At 38.4% G+C, this 26,066-nt stretch overlaps 1 protein-coding gene across 1 annotated transcript; it reads left to right on the forward strand.

Annotated features, from left to right (window-relative positions):
• The first annotated feature begins 3,193 nt into the window (after positions 1-3,193).
• On the forward strand, positions 3,194-17,326 carry dram1 (DNA-damage regulated autophagy modulator 1). Its single transcript, XM_007895373.2, has 7 exons — positions 3,194-3,324; positions 6,458-6,525; positions 8,925-9,067; positions 10,042-10,219; positions 10,645-10,703; positions 11,876-11,968; positions 15,006-17,326. Exons 1-7 carry the CDS (start codon positions 3,194-3,196, stop codon positions 15,048-15,050), a joined length of 717 nt encoding a protein of 238 aa, XP_007893564.1. The 3' UTR covers positions 15,051-17,326.
• Positions 17,327-26,066: the final 8,740 nt, after the last annotated feature.

Raw genomic sequence — 26,066 nt, forward strand, 5'->3', positions numbered from 1 at the left:
GTGCACACATAAGCTTTTACCAAAAATATTCTAAACAACACAGGCATAAAAAGCAAATGGGCGACCGTAACAATATAGCGGCCTTCACGCCGGGCAGCGTCCTGGAGATCAACCGTACAGTGTTGCTCACTGCAATACAGGAGGGACATAATAATAAATAATAATAATCCTTGCATTTGATATAGCGCTTTTCACGTCGGGAGGACGTCCCAAAGCGCTTCACAGAACACACTGTAAAGTGAATTGACTGTATATTTGTGGGCGAACGCGGCAGCCAATTGCGCACAGCAATGTCCCACAAACAGTCGTAGATTGAAAATGACCAATTTATTATTGTTTTTGTTTTGGAGGATTATTATTAGGCTCTGTGTGGAGTAAGGAAACTTGCCCGAGGTTTCGCCCTCTGCCTGGAATTGAACTCAGGTCTCTCACTTGCAAAGCGAGTGCTCTAATCACTGAGCTACAGGACTCAACATCTGGAATTTGGAATTTGGAAAGGATACAACAGAGGACAAGAATATTAATTTATTTTAGCTACAACATTGCTAACATTGGGAGCGACTACAAGTCACAAGGAGGCCAATAATCTGCCCCCTCAAAAACAATTAATTGTAGATAAATTGATCTTAAATAATGTTTGCGATACCTACAAACTCTACAAGTGTACCAACAGTCAACCACCAAAGTGTGTGTGTATATGGGCGGGGGTAGGGTGCTAATCATTCAGATTTAATCTTTCTCTATTTACCCTGCGACTTGCTCCCACCTTCACCTCGTTCGGGATCCGTCTCAAGACATATCTCTTTGAGTCATTTTCAGTCAAAATCACTTTCAGTCATTATCCCCCTCCCCAACCGCCTCAGCTCCCACCCCAGCGAGGGTGCCCAGACATGACTGTTAAACACCTTGCGATATCCTGATATGAAAGGCATTGTATGTGAAATGAATAGTTTATCAGTGTAATATGTTACCAGAAAATATTATGCTTTACAGCTGACAATGAAACAGTTTTACGTAAAATAGATACTCTCCTAAGATAACTAAAGTGGAGAAATGGAAACATTGTTTTTGTTGTGAAACATTTTTGTTTTATTGTTAACTGAAAAGCGAAATATACTTTGCATGTTTTCTGGTAACATATTGCACTGACAAACTATTCACTGTCACACAGTACGGACCCATTATTTCCCATAGACCTCAGCCTGGCCCTCCCTCAGGAGTGTAGAAAAACAGGTGCTTTCTCAAAACAAAAGATAATCCAAGGACATCTGAACCAGAGTCCTCAAAGTGGTCATTTATTGAGTGTATTTCGAGGAGGACAAACCTTGTGTGATGGGGGTAAATTGATAAGAGTAAATTACTAACACCCCAAACTGAAAGGAAAAAAGTCCATTCCAAAATTACAGTTTGCGAAAACTTTAAAGAATTGTTTTACGTCACTTTTTTAAAAAAAAACTTTACGCATTCAAATAATAAGAATATTCATTTTCTTATTTAAACAATGTTTTTTTATTTAGAATATGCACATCTACACTTGAATGAATATGTATGAAGCAGAATTGTCTGTACTTCAAGCTGCAGCACAGATAGCCACTGGCTCTATCAGAACAACAGGTGGTTCAGATTAATACAATTTCCCTTTGCAGAAGATTTAACAGTACCTATCTGCTTTTATAATAATCCTTGCATTTGATATAGCGCTTTTCACGTCGGGAGGACATCCCAAAGCGCTTCACAGAACACACTGTAAAGTGAATTGACTGTATATTTGTGGGCGAACGCGGCAGCCAATTGTGCACAGCAATGTCCCACAAACAGTCGTAGATTGAAAATGACCAATTTATTATTGTTTGGGGTTTTTTGGAGGGATTATTATTAGGCTCTGTGTGGAGTAAGGAAACTTGCCCAAGGTTTCGCCCTGACCTGCCTGGAATTGAACTCGGGTCTCTCGCTTGCAAAGCGAGTGCTCTAACCACTGAGCTACAGGACTTTTATTTCATATTTTCTTCATCCATTCATGCCCGAGCACCTCCCTACGTTTCTGGTACCCAATTCCTCTACCCATCCCTTCGCTCAGCTCAGACGGACTTGCTGCATGTCCCCTACCTCTATCTATCACAGCTTATTATATGATCACCTCCTCATCCCTTTGCTGGGTGGCCAGTCCTGCCACTATCCTCCACACAGGACATGATCCTGCCCTGACGCGTGTGATATAAACGAAAGTTATTGCTGTTTACTTTTGCCCTCCCATTTTCAAGGAGTTGTGTGCAATGAGCTGCCTCAGGTGCTCTCTGCTCTTCCACCTCATCTTAATAAAAGCCTTGGACACCTCGCTGTTTGTTTTCTCTCCTTAACGTCCCAAAACGTATCTCCTCACATTTACTGCACCTGCAATAACTTTCACTTCCCACCTCTTACAATCCATCCCTCTGAAGTCACCTGCAATTACTTCTGTTTGATGTTAGCCACATTCCCTGTGTGTGTGTGTGCCTGCCACCTGGCAGTCACTGACACTCGCATGTGTTATTCTCCCATTTAATCGCTCTGATCATATATATATTCTTTTTAAAAAAAAACTTGCAAATGAAATCCCTGCAAATCTTGAGTCACACGGTACGCTTTGACTTTGCAATTCCGCTTTTCCGATAAAACTGAAACTGCCACGAAAACACTTTCGTAAAAGTACATCTTGCTGTTTTGGAGAAAAGGGGTGGGGGGGGGTGGGGGGGGGGGGGGTGGGGAGGAAAGGGAATATGATTCCTGTACTTGGACGTGTCACAGACACCAGCTGGTTGTGCTGATGGATTACAAGTTCAGCAAAGGGTTTTGGATCATCACATGAGCTCAAAACAAGGAAGTTGGGTGCATTGTGAGAACTCATTTCCAAATAGCCTCAAAAGCTCTGCAAAGCAGTTCAATAGCTCACTCACTCACCAACTAATTCATTAATTAACTCACTCCCTCCCTCACTGACTGACTGACTGACTGACTGCAGGACCAGTGCACAGATCATTTCAAGGGTTTTATTGGCTTGAGCGTCGTGACGGAGAGTCAAGTCATCCAACGTTTCCAGACCGTTTGCAGATTCACCCAAGGAAACAGAATCTCACTCGAAAAACCCCTGCAGCAAAAAGGGGGGTTGCATCTCCATCTCCCCCCCCCCCCACACACAGCCAAGCCAAGCCAAGCCATGCTGTGGTGCCTGGTAGGGACCTGCTACCTCCCTGTTGGTTTGTTCATTTGGTCCTGTTTTGCCTTCATCATTTCCTACCTGATCGCTGTCCTCACTCATCACGTCGCACCTCTGGTGCCATTCATCAGGTAAGTGCATGTGTGTGTGTGTAGTGTGTGTGTAGTGTAGTGTGTGTGTTTTTTTTAATGATTGATGTGTATGTGCAACCATATACCACATACGACTGGCACTTTGCATAGCGCCTTGTAGGTCTGATTGCAAATTGGGAGGCACCCAGTAAGTTTGCAGCTCAACAATTATGGACTGAAGGTATATTAATAATATTAATAATAACAATGCTGCTCCCTAAACCTGTGTTGCAGGACTTGTTCCTTTGTAGGCGCTGAGATTTTCCTGTTTAATCTCTGGAATCTCTTGAGTCGAGCTGCGGGTGCAGTGACTCACTTTTTTTTTAGTAACAGTTGCCTAAGTTTCACTTTCCTTACGTGCTTTGAGATCGTCGGCACACAGTTTTGAGTTGCTCGCAACCCACAGAAGAAAATCACTGGCTTGCAACCATTTCACTGAGCATGACAGCAGCGATGATCTTGCATCTTGAATAGCAAATGATAAATGATGTGCAAGTTGGAAATCCAGCCTGTGCATGTTCTGTCTCATTCAAACTTGACCTCCAGGAAATAAATGCAACGAAAGCTGAGAGCAATACTGGTTTGCACTGTGGGAGGAGTTCACCTCTAAAGCCTTTTGATAGTGCAACACATTCGCATGCTTCTCCATGTGTTAAAACTCTACCCCACAAGGGCTGTATTCTTTCACTGAATGCAGTGACCCTTCATACAACTGATCACCTTCAGGGTGAGAGAAATAGGTGATTAAGTGACATTTGTGATGTGAAAGTCACTCAGCATCACGATCCCAGATCAGCTTCTACTATTTTTTTTTAAGTTTAGCCTTTTGCAATTCTCATTTCTAGAGAGAGAGAGAGTGTTCAATCCTGGATTTGTTTGTGGGTCCTGGAAATCAGATTTTGGGACATTAAGGAGAGAAAATAACCAACTAAGTGTTTTTTTTTCATAAAAAAAATGTTTCAAGTAGAAAAGCAGAGAGCACGAGATAGTTCATGAACACAAATCTTTGAAAATGGGAGGGCAAGTTGACAACAACAAATTTGGTTTGTATCACGAGCTTCAAGGCAGATTCATGTCCTGTAGTGCGACACGGTGGCGGGTTTGGACGCTGAGCGATTGGGAGGTGATCATAAGTTCTGAGAGAGAGGTATTTTGGAACATGTTGGAGCATTATCATTGTGGAGCATGGGAGCTGGGGAGGCCTTGGGATAAGATAAGTCATCTTTCACTCATGATGTTTGTGGAACAAAGACTGTGAAGAGAAATCCAATATTGCACAAGCAAAATCAAAAATTAAGCAACATCAGCAAAACCCACCATACAATCTGTTCCCTAAAGATGTTCCTATTTCTGAGAAGGATCATAAATCTCACAACCTTGTTAAACCGCACTATACTAGTGTACAAAATTTTCCTTTTAAGTAATAATAATGATGATAATCTTTGCATTTGATATATATAGCACCTTATCAGGGCTTTGAGACATCTCAAACCACTCCACAAAATGTACTGTAAAGTGAATTAACTGTATATTTTGTGGGCAAAGGTACTGTGTTTTGCTCTTCCATTAATCCTATAATGGCAGGGTGAAACCTTGGGCAAGTTTCCTTACTCCACACGCCTGTTAATAATCCCTCAAAAAAAAACAATAATAAATTTCTGTTTGTGGGACACTGCTGTGCGCAATTGGCTGTCACATTTCACCCACAAATATAGTCAATTCACTTTACAGTCTATTCTGTGAAGCGCTTTGAGATGTCTAGAAGATGTGAAAAGCACTATATCAAATGCAAGGATTATTATTATTATATATTGCTTCCTAAATTGTAGAGCATAAATAAGACACTTCTTGAAGTCCTGGTCACAATAAAATGTTTTCTGTATGATTAATATTTTCATATGTTATCTTGTTTTGCTGTGTATTCACACAGGAGTCATATGAACAAAAGAGTAGAAATATTACCGAGAGAATGATGATTAAATCACTCTCTCGGTAAACTGCACTATATTGCTTTACATATGTGGCCAATTGGCACAGCAGTGTCCCACAAACAGTGGTGAATTGAAATGACCATTTTATTATTGCTCATTTTCTTGAGGGATTATTATTGGGCATGTGGAGTAAGGAGACTTGCCCAAGGTTTCACCCTGCCGGGAATCAGAACCCAGGTCTCTCGCTTGCGAAGTGAGCGCTCTAACCACTGAGCTACAGGACTCCACACAGGACAGGATGGTTATTATCTGTAACCATCTCTTCCGCTTATTATAACTGAGCAAATGATGATAATGGAAAGCATTTTTTAAAAAAAATGTTATTTATTGATAAATTCTACGCAATAACAATTGTCTGTGTGTGAGTGTAAGATTATAGTTAATTTTTAGGGTTTGCTAATGTTAACAAGCAGTGCAAGGTTTGGATGTGGCCTTTTAAGATCCTCAAAACTGTTTAATTCTAATTTTATGATTACCATAAAGTGGCAGAAAATGTCTTGCTCAATTTCTCCCGCAAAGTGAGTCTGGTCTCAGCTATTCCATCATAGAAAAACTGGGTTCTATCCATAGATGGAACTCACAACGTCTGGTAGTGGTAAGTCCTTTGCTCATGAAATAACATCAAATGCCAAGACACATTTCAAGACATTTAATTTGTACCAAAATAAACTCCAAAAGCTAAAGATTTTTTAAAATTTCTCTTCAATATATTTTATTTCAAAGTTTCAGGACCCCTCCCATACCATTGCCAAGAAAGAAAGAGGCGGATTGCAATTAAAACTCATTAAGCCCAAGCTTCAGGCTAGTTAACATTGCCTCAAGACATCTTCTGCATTCCACTCACACCCTGGCATCTCACCCACAATTCTCAGTAACATGAACGCAAGACAGACAGTGTGGGAGATGTGGTTAAAATGGTCCGTGGTAAAAAAGCGTCAAAAGCCTGTGAAAGTATTAAAACCTGGAAGAATATTATAAAACAGATTATGGCAAAAAATCACTTCATCTTCACCCACATTGATAATGGCGTCATTTGAAACCCTCAATGAAACTAATGTTTTGGAATTACCTTATTCATTCAGTAGAGTTATATTTGCGTTGTTGTTTTAATCACTGAGATGATTGGTTATGTCTTCTTGTAGTGACACAGGGACGCGAATTCCAGAAAGATGTGTTTTTGGATTGATGATAAACATCTCTGCTTTCCTGGGTAAGTAAGAAATCCACAATTTGGGAATACAGTTGGAAAATGTTTGATTTGAAGTCATTTTTTTGATATAGTCTGTACTTTTTCTTGTATCTATTTAACATAGAGAGTCTGAACATATGTAGTCTGGGCTGACAATCCAATGTGATGTGTTACATTTTTGGATTGTCATTTGGATCATATGTTAAACTGAAGTCCCGTTGACTTGATCATCTGGACGTTAAAGATCCCATGGTATGATTCAAAAAGAGATAACATTTTCTCCTGGTGTTCCTGCGAGTAATCCTCCAAATAAAAATGGTCATTCATTTTAGAGATATTTGTGGGACATTGCTGTACACATATTGACTGCCACGTTTGCCTAAAAATACACAGTAACTACATGTTACAGTATATCTTGTGAAGGAGGCCATTCCATCCATCGAATTACCACAGGTCACAGAGCAGATTACTCCCAGTACACCTGGAGTACACCTTCTCTTTTTGAATCATGCCATGGGATCTTTAACAAACACTTGTAGCAACAGTTAGTTCACCTTTGTGAAGTGTGTCCAAAGTGCCAGAAATGTACAAAGAATACATTTGAAAGTTGGATTTATCTTTTGATTTCCGTTTATGGAACACTCCTTCCAGCGTTTTGGGACGTCCTCCCAACGTGAAAGACGCTCTATAAATGTAATTTTGTCATTGTTGTTAAGTCCTTTTGGTTTGAATGTGCACACACAAAAAATAATAATAGCCTTGACTTCAAGATAACATAATGGGAGCATAATATTAAATACATGAAGCTATGTGGATATGAGAAAATTGGCTTTATAGCTCTGTGCAAATATTTTTTTCCACAAATATGCTTAAAAATGCAATCACAATGTATTGAATATTATAGTTAAAATATGAATAATTAGTTAGTTTAATTAATGAAGTTGTAGAGTTTTGTTTATTTATGCCAGGAGAATAGCATAAACCACATATTTGAAAAATAATAATAATTTTTGCATTTGATATAGTGCCTTATCACATCTTCGAGAGCTTCACAGACTGTACTGTATTCACAAAATGAATTGACTGTATATTTTGTGGGTGAAACCAATGAATGGTGGAAATATTTGTAATCTTAATATTAGATAATATTAATTAATATTATTGATATTAATTTGTCTTAGATGAGATAGGTGATGACACATGGCTTTGCAACCTTGCAGAGTTGTGGGTTGTAGCTTCCACAACGTAATGATAAAATAAGTCATGATGCGAGGGGGAAGGGTGTTAAACTCATCATTAGGCCACTCTTTTAACTCATCATCAGGCACAATTTGAGCACTTCTTTTCACTTCTTTTCAGTAGCAGAAGGGATGACTTCCTCTTATTGAACGGTTAGAAGGGCAGAGTTCTGTTTCAAGATTTTTATGAGAATTCGGTCTTGATGCACATTTGAACTGTGTAACCTGTTTGAGTGGAGGTCAATGAACTTGTTTCAGAACCGTGAGGGGGAGGAAAGAACGTTAGTGGGGAGTGAGTGACTGGATGAATCAGCAAGCAGCTGTATCTTGTCCACTCTCGGGTCATCTCTCGTCAGCTAGTTTGGAGTGGATTTTAGGAAGGCTAGGCCCTCCAAAATAAAGGGGGTCAGGGTGGAGGAAAGACGGAATAAGCCAATAAAATACTAATCTCTAGCATGTTAGAGTGTAGTTGATGAAAATTGTAACACGGTTCAGTTTCTCACAAATTTGATTCTTGTGGTTGCTGAGTAGAGGGAAGCAGTCAGAGAAGTTGTGCTGAAAAAGACCACAAGTGACACATTTTTAATACATAAAGTTCACTCAGCTACCCAAGCCACACAGCAACAGGTTTACTCCTTCTTTATGGATATCTGTAGTTAATGCTTAAGTTTATCTATTTGGCCTATCAGCATTACCAGAGGAACTGAGGAACTCAATGCATCTTGTGTAGCTTTAGAGTTGCGGTCAACAGCCAGACAGAAAAACCTCATTTGTTCTAATGATTCATTAATTTAAGTTCAAAATACTGACCTTTGTGCACCATTGAGAATGTCATATGATCAAGCGGATTCCAAATAATTATTTGTACCAGTCTAAACGTGTCCTAACGTGAAGTGTGCTATACAAATGTAATTTGTTGTTGTTGTTGAATTGTTTTGCCTATTAAAATGTGAATCGCCTTGTGCTGAGAAACATTTTATTCACTGAACTCTAAGCTGTATTGACACAACTTGATTCAGGCTTGTAAACAACAGATGCTAACAGTGCATTCGGTATGGCTAATTATTCAACCTAAAGCACAGATAATAAATATGGTTGTTAAAACGTGGACTTGGTGACGTATGATATAATGCAATATGTTTTCAACGTTATTTGTATTTACTTATTTTTGAATCCTTCCAGGTGCAGCCACAATGTATGTTCGGTTCAAGTTTTTGAAGGCTTTAAACAAAGACAGTAATTTAATCATTACAAGGCTGAATAACGCTGGCCTAGGGTTTGGCATAATAGGCTGCATTGGAATGTGCATTGTAGCAAATTTCCAGGTACAGTATTGACTTGAACAGTGGAATATTGGAGAATGTATAACATCAACATTAGGCTCCGCAGATGAGACTAATCAGAAGTTACGGTTAGCCTTACAAGAGAAAACGCCATTGATGTCAATCATAAAATACATTTTTAAATTATTCTTTCTTTAAAAAAAAGTTAATTATACTAGAATGAAATTGGGGTTCTTTTCTTTGCTGTTTTTTTTGTTCCTCTCTCTTCTGTTCTTCCCAAGGCCACTTGCTATGCTCCAAAAGTTCCACTAATTGCAGAGTAAAACTAGAGATAAGCAATGCAGGAAAGTGAGCCAGCATAATTCATCCTTCAGTTCCATCTGTTCTCTGCGAGAAAGCGACTGGCTTCTACCTGGTACTCCCTTCAATAATGCAACCAAAAATTAAACAAGCTCAAAGGAAATTACAGGCTGTTACAGCTTGTTTGAACATCACAACATGATTCTACAATGCCCAAGAAACATTGACCTTCATTATTATAATATGAGCAGCCTTTTCTTAATTCTGGTGTCTTGAAAAGCCCCCAAAGAGCTCCACGTTAGTTTATTAGGTAAAGAGGAGTCGGCGGACTATAAATGGCTTCATCATCCCTGGGCTATAGAGAGAGAATATCATCTGAAGTTTATAGTTCTGATTACTATCTGATAACTCTTACTGATATGTATCTGGATATGAAGACAGGTTTGGGCCCTACTACGTTGTCACACCACTGCCAAATAGCCTACTACCATTCACCTTTTAGGTTATTCACACATTGAAGAATGTCCATTTGGATTAGCTATTAAGGGGCTCCCTTTCTGCCCCCGGAGATCACTGAGCTGCATGCTGGAAGATAAAATTTTAATTCCAATGGAGGCAACTTCCACTTTGATGTGGGTTTCACTAAAGAAATTGATATTGTACAAGTAATTTGAATTAACGGTTTCTGCACATTTTCTATTTCTGTCTTGCTTTAGGAAACTGACATGAGAATAATTCATGATATTGGAGCATTTCTGTCCTTTATCATGGGTACCGTCCACCTAGTGCTGCAGACTGTCATAACCTGCAAAATGAGACCACATTGCCACAGTCGCCTGGTGTGTTGCTTTAGATTGGCACTGTCCATCATTTCTGTGGCATCCATTATCCCTAGTATCCTTAACAAAAATCTTTTAATGGATTTATTATCATTTAGATTTGTGCTGAATATTAAAAGTCCTCTTCGACATGGAAGACAATTCCTTCACTGCATTCACATGCTCATCTGCACGATCACTGTTAAGGAGGTTATCTTTCATCATCAAAAAGATTGATTCCGTGCATGTATGGGTGGTTTATAATGCATGGAATATCATAGCTGCATCTTGGCATTTATTGGGACCTGCTTTTAATTCCTTCACTCAGAATGGAGCTTTTACAGCAGGTATTTTGGTAGGTAATTGGTGTTATGGTGCACCACATCGCTACTAAGACCAATTTAAAAAAAAACTTCTTTTACTTTTGTAATATTTTGGAAATTAATGTGATGTTTTTAATTTTTTTATTTATCAACTTTCCTTAACTGTTACCTTCTTCAGTGATTGTGTTATATGGGCTCAGCTACAAAACAAATGCAACAATGAAGCAAGGAACCAAGGTACGTTTCTGGTTTTACCACACAGAATTATAACAACAACAACAAGATTCCATTTATAGAGCGCCTTTCACATCGGGAGGACGTCCCAAGGCGCTGGACAGTTGGGTCAGGATCCGAGCAGGGGGGAAATGGTCAGGGTGAGGGGAGTGAAGGGAGGGAGCGAGGAGGGGGTAGAGAGTCGAGAGGGAAGCTGAAGGCACGGTCGAAGAGAAAGGTCTTGAGACCGGCCTTGAAGGAGGAAAGGGAGGAAGCGGCGAAGGCACTGGGGGATGAAGTTCCAGAGCCTTGGGGCTGAAGGCCCGGCCACTGATGGTAGGGCGGTTGGGGCGGGGGATGTGGAATAGACCGGAGCCAGAGGAACGGAGGGTATGGGCAGGTAAGTAGGGGGATAGTAGGTCGGAGAGGTAGGAGGGAGCAAGGCCGTGAACACTGGTTCCATATAGGACAGAGAGGAAAGCCAAGTGCATGGCTTAGTAATCAATCTTAGTAATCCCACTGTGCATGGTGAAGATTATTAGGTGATAGGTCCCTATTAAAGAGTTGATTGAAATATTCCATTGTTTGTTTCAACATGATATGGTTGAAATAACTATTGGGCCAAACTATACCTTGGTGCCCAAAGTGGGTAGTGTTATTGCTTCAATCCCCACAACCCTACGATACTCAATTTTCTTAAAAAAAAAAGAAAACCTTCTCCATGCAGGTTGATGTGGCCAGCACCTGAGAAAGACTGGTGGAAAGGTCATGGACTTCTTGACATTTAGCTTAAGAAAGGGTTCATCGTGCACTTAATGGCTGACAAGCAATTGGTCAAAACAGCATTGGTCCTGGAATTGACTTCAGAGGCAGAGAGATAGAATTGGGTGTTATCCACATGGGTGTGAAACTGGATCTCATGCCAATGGATATATAGTCATCAAGTAGAAGCATATAGACAGTGAAAAGGAGAGTCCTGAATATAATGCCCTGAGGAAACCCGCATGTGACTGTAGGGGCACGAGGATAAATCTTTGCAAAATGATAATGTCAAAACCACCTCAAAATGCTTAACAGGATTTACTGTTAAGTGTATTCACTGCATATTTGTAGCAAATTATGTTAATTATGTAGAATTAGAAGTAAAATTTCAAACCAAAATTGAACTGTTTTTTTCTTCATTACTTCGCTTGCAGATACACAATTTCCGTACAGCAAGTGCAGTGTTTGAGTGGATCGTTGCCCTTAGTTTTAACTTCTTCTTTTTAACATACATCAGAGAGTTTCAGGTAAGAATTTGTCTTAAGTATCCAAAGGCAAAAGTGCTAAATAATCTTGGTTGCCTTTCAAGTTTCTTTAAAAAACACACAACAATCTTTATTTCAAATATCTTGCAACTCTTTATGTAAAATAGGTGTGGCGGCATTTTACATTCCACTGTTATAAAGGCACAGTATCAAAAAAAGATTGTGAATGATGGTTTAGATAGGAATAAACAATTATCTGTGCATCAGAACATAAGCTTAGTCTTAACAGCAAAGATGTTACTGGTGACAAATAAGACTAGTTGCCCTGAGGAAATACAGTACATCAGGTCAATAGCTTGACATTAAATAAGAACAGTACAATAGTGTATGGGTGAAAGAGACTTAAGGACTTCAGCAGCCAGAAATAAAAAAAGAGAACTTATGTTGGAGATCTAAAGGGAGGAAGTAGCTTGTATTGGAAAATACACCCTCCCTCTTTTACAGCGATACTTTTGCTTAATGTTTAACTGTGAACTTTCACATGTTTACATTGCTGAATGTAAAGAAATAAAAATCAATAGCCATCACGTGAATTTTACAGAAACCAGAATGAAGTAGCTTAAATGTTGTTAACTAAAAGTAGAAAGTACTTGAATTCTGATTAGGATATGATAAGCGATGTAAAGTAACAAAATTAATAGCTGGCAGGAGTGGTGCAGAACTAAGGCCAAGAATTATAGCATAATCTGATTGGAGATTCCAGGACTCTCTGACCTGCCAAGGTGACGGACTGGTTTGCATAGACAGCTCTGAAATAGTAAGAACTGTGATGACGAATATTACAATTTACTTCAATTTAACTTGGAAACATGGTCCTCATTACATTTTATAGCCAAACATGATTCTATCCAATAGCCATGGCTCTGATTCTGTTGCATGCAACTAAATGCGGAGTCAAAAGTAATTGATGTGACTGGGCTATTTGTGTCTCACTTAGCTACCAGGAATAAGTGGAATTTAAATTAAGCAAAAGCAGGGATTTAACATGAGAAATTTAAACATGGTCACTTGGAAGCAGTTTTGGTAAAACCTCTCTGTCTTCCTTCGCTGAAGACAGACCACAATAGCCTAAATGCATTAAAGCAAAATCATTTGCTGTTGTAAAACCACTAGCGTGTTGCTCAATGACATTCCCTTCTTTCCTCGGCAATGGGGAAAGAATCTTGTTATTTTAAAAGAAAACTCCTCAGAAATAAAATGTATAACATCTAAGGATGTTATACAAAGCAAAGCAAAGTGAAAACACAAATACTTATCACAGGACTGGAATGATTCTCTAAATTACTGCCAAATTCTCCCTCTGTTGATGTAAACATTTGGAAGAGTATGAAATACAGTATCCATTTTGTTTCTTCTTTGATTTAAACTTTATAGTAGTGCTGCAGTCCAGAAAAGCTTACAATAAAGTAAAGGCTCACAAGAAGCTACATGACCAAGTCTATGGTATGAAACCTGCACAGTTGTATTAAATTCACAGAGATAAATTATTGCCTAGAACTGTCAGTAAAATCTCCAGTGAAGCAATATCCTTAATTTAATCCTTGCATTTGGTATAGCGCTTTTCACGTCTTCTAGACGTCTCAAAGCGCTTCACAGAATAGACTGTAAAGTGAATTGACTGTATATTTGTGAGCGAAATGCGGCAGCCAATTGCACACAGCTGTGCCCTACAAACAGTCGTGGATTGAAATGATCAATTATTGTTTTCTTTTGAGGAAATATTATCAGGCGTGTGGAGTAAGAAAACTTGCCCAAGGTTTCACCCTGCAGTGTTCCTTGATGCATCCAAGTGATGGCCCAAAGAATACACAGTCCCTTCACTTTACAATATATTCTGTACAATCCTTCAATTACATCCTTGAAGTCAGTGTGCAGCTGGCTCTTCCCCTCCCCACTACCCTCACCATCAACTTAACAAGGACAACATCGGAGCCTTTTGCCTGTTCGGCCTCTCTGGGTGCAGATTATAATACAATAAAATTAACATTCACGTAGCTCCCTTAACAGAAAGGAGAGTGTCTCAGAGCCCTTATATTATAATAATAATTCTTGAATTTGTTATAGCACCTTATCAAGTCTTCGAGACGTCTGAAATGGCTTCACAGAATATATTGCATCAAGGAACACTGCAGATGTTCTTCATTGCCTTGGATAATTAAATTTGCTTGATAGAAGAGAAGGGCTGCCTACAGAAAGGATAAATTACAAAATATTATAGTCTATAGATTTACACGTGATTGCTTAATGGCACTGCTAGATCTTAAAGTTTAGGCATATCAGAATATCTACTAAAACGCACAACAGATGGGGGATTTAACTTAGGTAGTTGGACTGGACCCTCCACTTCAACTATGTATTTGGCCATCCTCCTACCCCTACTCTCCCTGCCATCGACCACCCATCCCTCCCCCACCAATCCCAACCCCCGGCTCGGGTGCAAATCCCTGACCCTCCAGCGCCTTGGGATGTCCTCCTGACGTGAAAGGCGCTAAACAAATATTGTTTGTTGCTGGAAGACTCTGGTACTGGCCTTGAATGGACTTGTAGTCCAGCACCTGATAGACTTAGCTTTTGATGCTAATTACCTTTAATTAAATTAGATCGCCAACAGTACTCTTGTGGAGCTCATAGTAAGGCTATTCTGAAGAAAAGTACATATTTTTACATTTGTCTACTTCATTTCTAAAATCGATCTAACAGTAACAATAAATCAATTGTGGAATTAATAAATAATTTGATCATGAATCGTGATATAGGGCCCCGAATGTGTCTGAGAAACCAGCATAACTCACACTTGAAAGGCTAGGGTCTCTCAAAACGTGAAAGGAACATCATGAACTTGTCGTTTCCTCCTGAATGACTTAAATCAATCATTTAATAAACATTTTGTTTCTAAATTCTGGCAAGCCTTCTTTAACTTCTGTAACACTGCCCGGGCTGGTAAGTGCACACACGGAAAAGTGAAAGTGTGCTTCTCTAAATCCACAGTGAGCCATTGTTTGTTTTTTCTTTTTAACAGGGATTCAGTTTTAGAATGAATGCAGTATTACCTCAAGATGACTGAAATTAACCAAATGATGGATTTTAAAAGCAGTTCACTTAACCCTTTCCCTCCTGGATGTTTTCAAAGGACCATTTATGCTGGAAATGGCTAAAAGGAAAGTATCACTATCAGGACCCTTTCTACGGGTTTATAGGATTTTGTAAGAGTATGTAACCTCCTTTGCCCATTTTTGCTTTGAAAATACCCCAGACCATACATTTTTTATGGTCAGGAAGACTGATTTTCCGCCATGGTGCTGGGAGGCGACAGACATCCACTCAGCACTCGGTCTGCACAGTCCAATTGACACTGGGGACTGATCTTGAGTCTCACTACCCTCTGCCAATATGCAGCCATGTCCCAAAATGCTGCACCGCCACACCACTTACCACAGTTACCCTGTCAATCAGCTTCAAAGAACTATCATTGACATCAACAAAGGAATATAAGAAAATGCGGAATGAGAAAGGACCATTCTGCACAACAAGCCTGATCTTTCCACACATGGAACATTTTGCTCTTACCCTCGTGCTAGCATCATTAATTAGTGAGTGTTTGTTTACATATGTCTATAACTGTCCCTATAGCGTTCAATCCCATTCTCAATCAGATATTTATCCAGTTCTTCTTTAAAGTAGTCAATCGCCATTGTGTGTGCTAGTACTATTCATTCTGTTTTCCCTTTCTTTATAACACAGACATGTTGGGCCAACTAATTCTGTACTATAAACATTCTATTCTTTGGAAATAATGGTTACATGTAGTATGGGAAGAGACAGACAAGAACATGACGCACTGAGACGCGTCTTCATGACACTGCATAGGAGGAATTCTGTACAAAAGGCTTGTTCCCTAACTCAGTCAGACTCGTAGTTTAATGTAAGGGGCAAATGAGACATATTTGTAAGGGTACAAACATCTCTCCTTATAAATGTACAAATGTAATTTTGTTGTTATTGGTATTATAAACTAGCACTGATAAAGGGCTATTCAGTGAAATCTACTCCACCGTTAAAGTGGATGATAATTCTCCGTAACGGTTTAGTTTTTAAAATGAAGTCTCGATGGTGACATTGATAATTCATTATTCACGAATTATTTTTAATAGTCATTTGATAGCAGATGTTTACAATGATTAAATGTTTAGTTTTTTCTGCACATTTAATTTATGAATAATGATGAATATAATCACCTTAAATTCCTCTGCTCCAACAATAACAATGATTTAAACCATTTATTTAAAATGAGATCACAGTAACTTCAGTGTGGCCATTATATCTTCACCATATTGAGGATAGTTTTATACAGACTGAACATTCCATTTCTGTTTTCAATTGCTCATATTCTTAAAGTATCAATGTAACCAATGACTGCCCAACTCTTGATTTTCTTCCTGTTTAAAATAACCTTTGTGGAATTATGCTGAATCAAATCCACATCAGAATACTCAAAATCTATCCACCAGGGCTCTGGCTGCTACCAAACTAACCTGAGATACCTTATGTGCATTGGGAACCAGATAGTAAACAATTTGGTCTGGAGACTAGACAGTTATGTTACAGACATCAAGTCAACATTGTAGTAGAAAAATGTGAGCCAGAGACTGAACTCCGACTGCTGGCTCAAATTAGTTCTGACTCTAGGCTTGGAAAGAGTAAAGTAGACTTCTGTGCTTGCACTCAAGCGCATGTACAGAGCTCCAGTAACAGGGGCACACTGGGTATACAGGCAATTTATCTGGAATACTCCAGCTAATGGAAGCTGGAATGATTTGAGGCTGCCTCTGAAACAAAGATTGTACAGTACTTCAAAGTTTGCCTTGAGTCAATGCAAACGCGGCATTGATTTGGTGTCATCTTTACAGTGGAGCTGCAGCATTCTAAAATGTATTATAGTTTTGGTAATGTCACAGAACTAAAAGAGCAATGGTAAAAACTAGTTGAAGCTTCTCAAAACAAATGTTACCTTTACCATTAAATATCACAAAGGATTAGATTACTTTGTTAAGGTAGACTGGTAAAAATGAAATTAGCCAGCTTTTAAATAATTACTTTTGTCATGTATTAATTAACATATTTTGTGTCTATATAAATAAGCCATTTAATATATTTGTATGAACTTGCAGTGGCCTTTTCTAACATACATTTGGTGGAATTTTCTCTTCATTTGAAATAAGAGAATTTTTCTTACCCATGTTTTATACAGCTAAACTACACAATCATGAATATTACTGTGTTACTTGAATCCTTGAATACGCAGTTTTGATATAAAATATTATTTTTGTCAATAAACAATATTTTATCAAATTGTGTTTGCTTTTCCTCTCTTCCAACACCCAAAGCTTCTACCCTCCTCTTCTAAAGGCAGTGAGTCATGATGAGGTATAGTTTGCTGTATGTATGCATGAATCTAGGCAGTGTCTACAGGGAAGTCTGTCTGACACTGTCTGCAGAAAGCTTTGGCAGGAAAATGAACAGATGGAGAGCAAATAAGACCCTTATCTTCCCTCATTGACTATATGTTTTAAGAGGATCACCTGACTGTGGAAACTCTTGTCTGATATTTACACTTGCTAGTCCATGAACAAAACAGCTCAACTGCTATCACAACTGAGATCAGCTAATATCACACACCAGGGTGATGACTCATTTGATTCCCCAGCCATCAAAGGAAGTGTTTTGTTTCACAAGATCATAAAATTGGTCTGGAAGAAGAAGACCCTTTGGGCCATTTGATCTCATGCTTGCAGGATATCCACCTACTGTCTACCCAGCACAGCATCAAGTGTTTATTTAAAATGAGTCTAGTGTCCTGGCCTCAACCATTCATACCGGCCAACATTATGGGTTTTCCCCATAGACTACGGATTTTTAGGCCCATTTATAACCAACAACAAGAAGATTACATTTGTATAGCGCCTTTCACATCGGGAGGATGTCCCAAGGAGCTGAGGGTCTAAGGGCAAAACTTAACAGGCTCCAGGGAGAGAATCATGATTTGAATGAAACGCAAATCAATTTCATTCAAATTGCAGTTCTGGTGTCTAATGTCAACCTGGAGGTTAAAAGTTCCTTGGTTTAATGTACAGCTTGAATAGATACAATTACCTATTCAAACTGCACATTAAAGTTTTAGCTCTTAAGTTTTACTCCACCCCCTTGCCTAAGAAAATTTCCACCTGACACAGAAGTGCTTCAATTTGTACCATCATGCTCAAGGAAATAAGTCGGAAAGCCCTGATAGGAGGGATGTTATGTGGTGTCTGATGACTGCAATGGGCTCAGCTAAAAGTCTAATGCTCTTTAAACAAATCTACAGCTTTTTTGCTGAACATTGAACTGTTCTTTTCCTTCTGCAAGGTTGGCAGGTATGACCACTCTTCCTGGCAACTGTAGCAATCGCTGATTACCTGTACCGTTGATTTGTTTCTGCCCACCTTCAAGGTAGTCAGCGAACACTACAGCTCTTAAGCTGTGTCTAAACTCCTCTTTAATAATAATAATAATAATCCTTGCATTTGATATAGCGCTTTTCACGTCGGGAGGACGTCCCAAAGCGCTTCACAGAAAACACTGTAAAGTGAATTGACTGTATATTTGTGGGCGAACACGGCAGCCAATTGCGCACAGCAATGTCCCACAAACAGTCGTAGATTGAAAATGACCAATTTATCATTGTTTTGGGTTTTTGGAGGGATTTGGAGGGTTTTTGGTCTTTGTTTTTTGACTGCTTGAGTTTTTTGACTAATATCTTTTGATGGAAGCCCAAAAACAGTGCAAGTTTACAGTGCTTGAAGACTATGATGTAACTTAGAACTGGATGCCCTCTACTGGTTCAAAAACTGAATTCATCTTGTATGTAAATAGCATCAAAAGGCAGAGAGAGAGCCTCAGAAAATTCTAACAAGCCTTAAAGAAACAACTAGTGTTTTTCCTCAAGATAGTATCAAAATATTTGTGCGTACTCCCAAAGTACCTTTTAATATAACAAATTATGAACAAGATCTTGATTAGATTCACAGCAATCATATTCAGGAATCATTTTAGTCCAAGAATGTTTTTTTTCTGTCTTGTGGATTATGTTTGTGTGTCTGCTGGTGGAGGGTTGTGAAAGATGGTCTGCAATTATGCAACTATAATAATAATAATATGACCCCTGCCCCCACCCCCCTGCCGACTTCTCAATTAAATCACATCTCAGCCCCACTCTTCAAATAACACATCCCCAAACTAACCAGCCTTTTGCTAAAGTTAGGAATTGACAGAAAATCAACTTCAAAATTAAGCCTGTATTTAGGAATTTCTGTATGTTCCAAAAATGCTGAATAAATAGCGTAAATCTAGAACCAGTGGAAACTCTTCCTGCCTGTGGTCAATTCAACTTCAGTCTCAGTCTAATTCAATGCAGTCCTAACACTGTGTAATATTTTCTTAATAGTGTTCTTTGCACACCATAAAATATAATGTTCCTAGTTTACAATTTTATTGCGAACCTATAATTTATATGTTTTCATTTAATTTGATTTAGGTTTACTTACCGTTCCTAGGCTGGCAGTTGGGTGGTCTTTGTTCTTCTAAAGTATCAAGCACATCTGTGGCACTCTTCCAGCAACGATGCATCTGTATGACAGTTCCTGTTTCTTCAGTTATTGCTCTAATCTACAGGGAAAGATAAATTCAAGATGCACAGGAGAAAGTAATGTCAAAATTAGAAACTCCACAATTTGACACATCCTTCCAATTTTAAACATTTTTTTCCAGCATCTAAAAGTGTGTTTGGAAATGGAAATAGAGTTCCTGTAGCATATTGGTTGGAGCACTCGCCTCACAAGCAAGAGGACTCAGGTTTGATTCCTGAGCAGGGTGAAACCTTAGGCAATTTTCCTTGTTCTACACCCCTCTGTTTACCGAGCAGTAAGTAGGAAACCTGGTTGTTAGTCGAATCGCGGATCACTTTCCGGGGCTAATAATCCATTAAATAAAATTGGTCAATCGATCCATGACTGTTTGTGGGACACTGTTGTGTGCAATTTTCTGCAAAGTTTTGCCCACAAAATATAGTCAATTCACTTTACAGTATACTCTGTGAATCACTTTGAGACGTATGAATGATGTGATAAGTCACTATATCAAATGTAAGAAATATTGTTATATTATTGATGATATCTAAAATTTGGAAATGTAGTTGATATCTGGGAAAAAATCTTATTTGTGTACATACACACAAGGCTTCACAGAACCCAATCTCAACTTTGGGAATTCAAATTATTTTAATTTTCTTCAAGAACACAATTGAATTTTGCCAGTCCAAACAACTCAACACATGTACAACCACAACTTCTAGGATAATTCCCAAATTGCCATCATTTCTGATAAGCAATCATTTTGAAGCTGACAACACTCTGTTGCTTTTAAATCAACTAATTATCTGACTCATCATTACTATTTGAAGCTTTTATTTAGATTCAATGTAATATTTCCAAGGACATTTTATTTAGCTTTTTTTTAAAAAAAACAAAATCAGTGGCTTTATTGATAGTGGTTTGAAGTTCTATCAAACAGGGTGGGCCCCATGGGTGTTATACGAGAGGGGCTTCAAGTTGGGCAGCTGGCTATTTTATCATGTGATAGGAACAGAAGGTTTTTACAGTGTTCATGACACCAGATCTGGGTTGAAATAGCATCATGTGACAGGAACACATTTTACTGAAAGAATGAGACTGCTGATGTATTCTATGATACTTGTATGTGTTACATTCTACTAAATGCAGATGTGTTGGTTTATTGCTCATTGGTTGTAGGGACACGTTCTGCGGATCGCTGAAAGTAAACACCAATCTGATTAATTATTCTTCATTGTAGCGTGTGCTGGTGTGAATACAATCTGGGAAAGAGAGCTTTTCTCCCTGTGGTGCATGTTATAAAGGTCACAAGTGAAGGATGTTTGGCAACATCAGGCTTTGCTTTAACTGAATGCAAGTCCACAGTACAAAATGTTCCCAAATTTGGTGCCTAATTTGGCAATGTTACTTTTGGATGAAGATTACTGGAGTGGAAATATGCTGCTGTAGCAGGATAATAACTGAGATCAAAAATATCTTAAGGATAACTTCAGCACTGATGTAAAACCCAAGTTATATTTGTGGGTTTAGAAGTTTGCAATACTGTTACAAGATGGAAAATATTTAAACATTATTTTTCACAAGACACGAAATTCAAAAATAACAATCTGAAGACAGTAGTTGCGAGGGAGAATGTTGAACATAATAGCAGCCAGAATCATTGAATGAATCAATAAATGGATAAGTGTGTACTGATTAGATAGGCTACCTTTGACCGTTTTCAAACATAACCACAATTTCAGCAACACCTTATTGAAATAGCAGGTTGTACACCATTCATTCTGTCTCTTTAAAGAACAGCAAGTGGATTTCAATACTGTCATTTCGTAAAATTTGTGCACAGACAGGATAAAAACTGTGGCTTGACGCTCATGTATTTTGGGTCAATTGAGTTCCGGGATCTTAAATTATCATAAGGTAATTGTTTGGTCATTGCAAACTCATTACTCCAAAGGAATGATGAGTTATCTGGAGTGGCGAGTTAGATATATGTATAAATACATCAATAACTGTGGCTGGGATATTGACAACATGATGACTTAAATGGTAGTGACAAGTTAAGCCAAGGTCAAGTTATCAAGATTTTGCTGTATCCCTTAAAACTGATTACTATAATAATCTTTGCATTAGATATAGTGCCTTATCACGTCTTCAAGACGTCTCAAAGCGCTTTACAGAATATACTGTGAAGCAAATTGACTATAATATATTATTATTAATAAATTGTGCAAAATTGGCTGCCGCTTTTCAGCCACAAAAATATGGAGTCAATTCACTTATTATTCCGATCTTTCAGTGGAAAAATGGCATCCTCTATTTTTTTCCTCAGCCTAGCCGAGAAGATTTTTGTTATCCAGACAATGAACAGATCTTAAAAGGTATCTCTGGGACAAATACTATTGAGAAACTAACATTAAAAAAACGTGTTGAATTGCAATGAACATTATTCCTCAAAGCTGTTCTACTTAAGAATTTACCAAAAGGTACAAATTGTTCCAAAAAAAAAACAGAATTTTCTCATTCAGTAGTTAATGGATAACAGAATTTTCTGTTGTCTTTCTATTACAAGTGTTCAGTAAACTGGTTTGTTTGTGACAAAAACATTTCAATTATAGAGAAAAAGAGGGTGGTGAATATATCTTCACTCAAAGGGTGGTGAATGTATGGAACTCACTACCCCAAAGGGCTGTTGACACTCAGTCCTTGAACATATTCAAGACTGAGATAGATAGATTTCTTATTGTAAAAGGTATTAAGGGATATGGGGATAAGGCAGGGTCAGGTTATTAGCTGGAGTTAGATTAGAAGATCAGCCATGATTGAATGTCGGGGCAGTCTAGAAGGGCCAAATGGCCTAATAATAATAATAATAATTCTTGCATTTGATATAGCGCTTTTCACGTCGGGAGGACGTCCCAAAGCGCTTCACAGAACACACTGTAAAGTGAATTGACTACTCCTGCTCCTACATGTTATGTTAGTAATATTATTATTGATGCAATTTGCATACATATTCATAACATGCATACAATGTGAGAGAATTAAACAATCACAGCAAAATAACCTTTCAATCTAAGTCTGTGCATCAATCAAAATTTGGAAGATGGAAACATTAGTATGGAATTAGTATTCCATACATTAGTATGGAACCAGCTTTTTTCTCCTTTGCATTGTTCTATCTATATCACCACATAAGAAACCAAATAAATTGGATGAAAACATTCAATAGTCAAATGCAAAAAAACAGTATCTTTGCCATGTTTAAGAGAAATAACATACTTTTAAATGTTTCTAGTTTTATTGTCACTGTAGCAACAGCACTGTTGCACAATCTTGCCATTCAGACTGCAGCTGTGTGAGCATATTAAAGATTCTTTAATAAGATTTTATTTGAAAATTGATTGAAAGGAGCATTCCAGAGATCTTTATCCAGATCTAGTATCAGATATTAAGTACACACAATATATCAGAGCTGCAAGTTCAGTATGTTACAAGAAGTGACATCTATTAAAATTATCTATTAAAAAAACAATTTTTAAAAACAATGTTTAGGATTGCCAGCTAGTTAGCTCTATCTGCCTTATGGAGAGCCTGACTTCAACCCCAATAGCTCTCAGCCAGGCTGTTGGTTAGGCTATCTCAGAACAAGTAAAATAAGTAATAATCCTTGCATTTGATATAGCGCCTTATCACGACTTTGCGACATCTCAAAGCGCTTCACAGAATATACTGTAAAGTGAATTGCCTGTTTATTTTGTGGGCAAAACGTGGCAGCCATTCGCACACAGCAGTTCTCAAGCATTTTTCCCATCAAGTGATGAGTGGCACAGATATGGGCAAGACCACCAAATGAAATGGCCATGTAGGGCTAATTTATTCCATTTTATCCTTTTCGTATAAAATGTGTGTTGGAGAAGGAGCTGGCGGGTGTCCATAGTGGAAATGTAGCAGACCCTAGACTTGTCCAATCTCACTATGCATCAGGGCCATTTGGGGCTAGTTATATTAAATAAAAATTAAGAATTATATAGATATTATACTCATTACATATGATACTGTTGTCTCTTTCTGTCAGATCAGCCAGCCAAATACTTTCTGTGACTTATACCTCTCATGATTGCTTTGCCTCTGCTCCATTTCGTTATAAAATTACCTAAGTGATTTTGGACACAGCAAACAATTAGCACCAGTTTCTAGAACATGTGTAGTTGTATTTCTCTTGGTGCAAAATTAACACAGGCCCCAAAAAGTACATACCAGGAAAAGATCTGTACTTGTCACCGAGGTCAGTGCTTCACCCTTCTCAGCCAGCCTGTGCCTAACACTGGCCTGACCGACAATCCCTAAATAAAATTGGTCACTCGTTTCATGGCTGTATGAGGGACATTGTTGCGCGCAATTTTGCTGCCTATAAATACAATCGCTCCATTTCACAGTAAATGGTATGAGCTCGAGTCATCATTCCAACGCAATAAGGCACAATAACAAATGTAAGGATTATTTTATTATACCTGCACGTTTGAGAGCATATGAAAACATATTTTTCTTAGGCACCCAGAGTCAGAAATGCATGCTTTGTGCTTCTCTTCAGCTCAAGGCTGCATTTGCTCTAAGTCTCTAACCAAGCACTGAAGTATCTCTGGAGCAATTTAGAATGGAGGTTAGAACTTTTGGTTTGTCCAAATTGGCAATGTCTTTTAATAATTACCTGCTGGATATGGAGAACAGCCTAACAATTTTTGTTCTATTCACAAAATAAGGCAGGATTCTTTGTTTAAGTCTGTTAATTATTGAAAAGCAAAAACAAAAGATTGCTGTGGCCCAATAATTTAAGTAATTCATGGGGTGTTTATAATTGTTTAAGCCATTTCAGCTTGGTGGTCAATCAAACCAGCCTCTATCAGGAGCAATTTCTTGGTTAGATTACTTGTTCAAGCTTCACATTTGGGCATAATGTACCATTTTGTGAGTATAATAAGCAAGGAAATCCCTGCCCTCATCTTGATGGGTTAACAAGGTCACCCTACTTGTAATACTCTAGTTTGCCTTGAACTGGCACATTATTGCTCACATCTCCTTTGCATCTCCATGGACTGGGCCTGTTGAAGTTATACATGAATCAGACACATGTTGGGATGGAGACTCTTTTTGATTACTACTGCTGTGTCATTTGCCAATGTGTAACTTAATAATCCTAAATGGTACACCAAGTGATATGGGTTACTTAGTGTAACCTTGCCACATATTCAACACTTAGGTTTCTAAAGGATAGAGGGATTAAGCGATATGGGGATAGGGCGGGTAAATGGAATTAGGTTAGAAGATCAGCCATGATTTTATTAAATGGCGGGGCAGGCTTGAGGGGCCAAATGGCCTACTCCTGCTCCTACGTCTTATGGTCTTTTGGTTTTGTGCTAGACATTATCACTGTACTTTAATTCATATGTGCATTTGTCATTGGATTGCATAGGCTGTTCGATATTCTTGTACTTTTTTTGTATATAAAATCATGATTACCCTGGGAAACACCGTCAAAATGCTCAAACAAGTTTGAGACTTGTTCATTAAAATAGTTTGGATTCTCTCTACTAATTAATGAAGTGCATTCAGTGAGTTGGCACTCATAGACATGTCTTCATACATATCTTCATAAAGGTTCCAGGAATAATTCAGAGCCAATATGGTATTCCAGTTATCAGTCAGTAAAATGAACTCTGGCATTACCACTTGCCTAAAAGTGCCCTGTAGTAATAGGAACCCATTATTCATCACTGTCAGAATGAACAACCTAGTGAGAGGCATGTGGAGTCCTGTAGCTCAGTGGTTAGAGCACTCGCTTTGCAAGCGAGAGACCTGAGTTCAATTCCAGGCAGAGGGCGAAACCTTGGGCAAGTTTCCTTACTCCACACAGAGCCTAATAATAATCCCTCCAAAACGAAAAACAATAATAAATTGGTCATTTTCAATCTACGACTGTTAGTGGGACATTGCTGTGCGCAATTGGCTGCCGCGTTCGCCCACAAATATACAGTCAATTCACTTTACAGTATATTCTGTGAAGCGCTTTGGGATGTCCTCCCGACGTGAAAAGCGCTATATCAAATGCAAGGATTATTATTATTATTATTATTATGGCATGTAGGGGAACTTGCTCTAAAGCAATAACACATCTCAGACTTAAATAAAATGCTAATAAACCATTTTGTAATGGAGATAAGAGCATATCAATATCTTGAATTTTTATTCAATTATTTTTAGGTTTCATGGAGTTTTTGTGAAACTTTCCCAGGAAATTTCCTTTATTACAACCAGGCTTGACTATGCCAATGCCCTGCTTGCCGGCCTTCCCAACTTTCCCTCCACAAGCTGCAGATCATCCAGAACTCTGCAGCTCATGTCCTCTCCCACACCAGGCT

This window comes from Callorhinchus milii, unplaced genomic scaffold (genome assembly GCF_018977255.1).
Source record: "Callorhinchus milii isolate IMCB2004 unplaced genomic scaffold, IMCB_Cmil_1.0 Scaffold5, whole genome shotgun sequence".
Lineage (NCBI taxonomy): Eukaryota > Metazoa > Chordata > Chondrichthyes > Chimaeriformes > Callorhinchidae > Callorhinchus > Callorhinchus milii.

What these genes read in the sequence shown, in the direction of transcription:
- dram1 (XM_007895373.2), top strand. Translation starts at nt 3,194, where the DNA reads ATGCTGTGGTGCCTGGTAGGGACCTGCTACCTCCCTGTTGGTTTGTTC. An exon ending in CAATGAAGCAAGGAACCAAG is followed by an intron (nt 10,704 to 11,875) that starts GTACGTTTCTGG and finishes CTTCGCTTGCAG; the next exon opens with ATACACAATTTCCGTACAGC. An exon ending in CATACATCAGAGAGTTTCAG is followed by an intron (nt 11,969 to 15,005) that starts GTAAGAATTTGT and finishes TCTTTTTAACAG; the next exon opens with GGATTCAGTTTTAGAATGAA.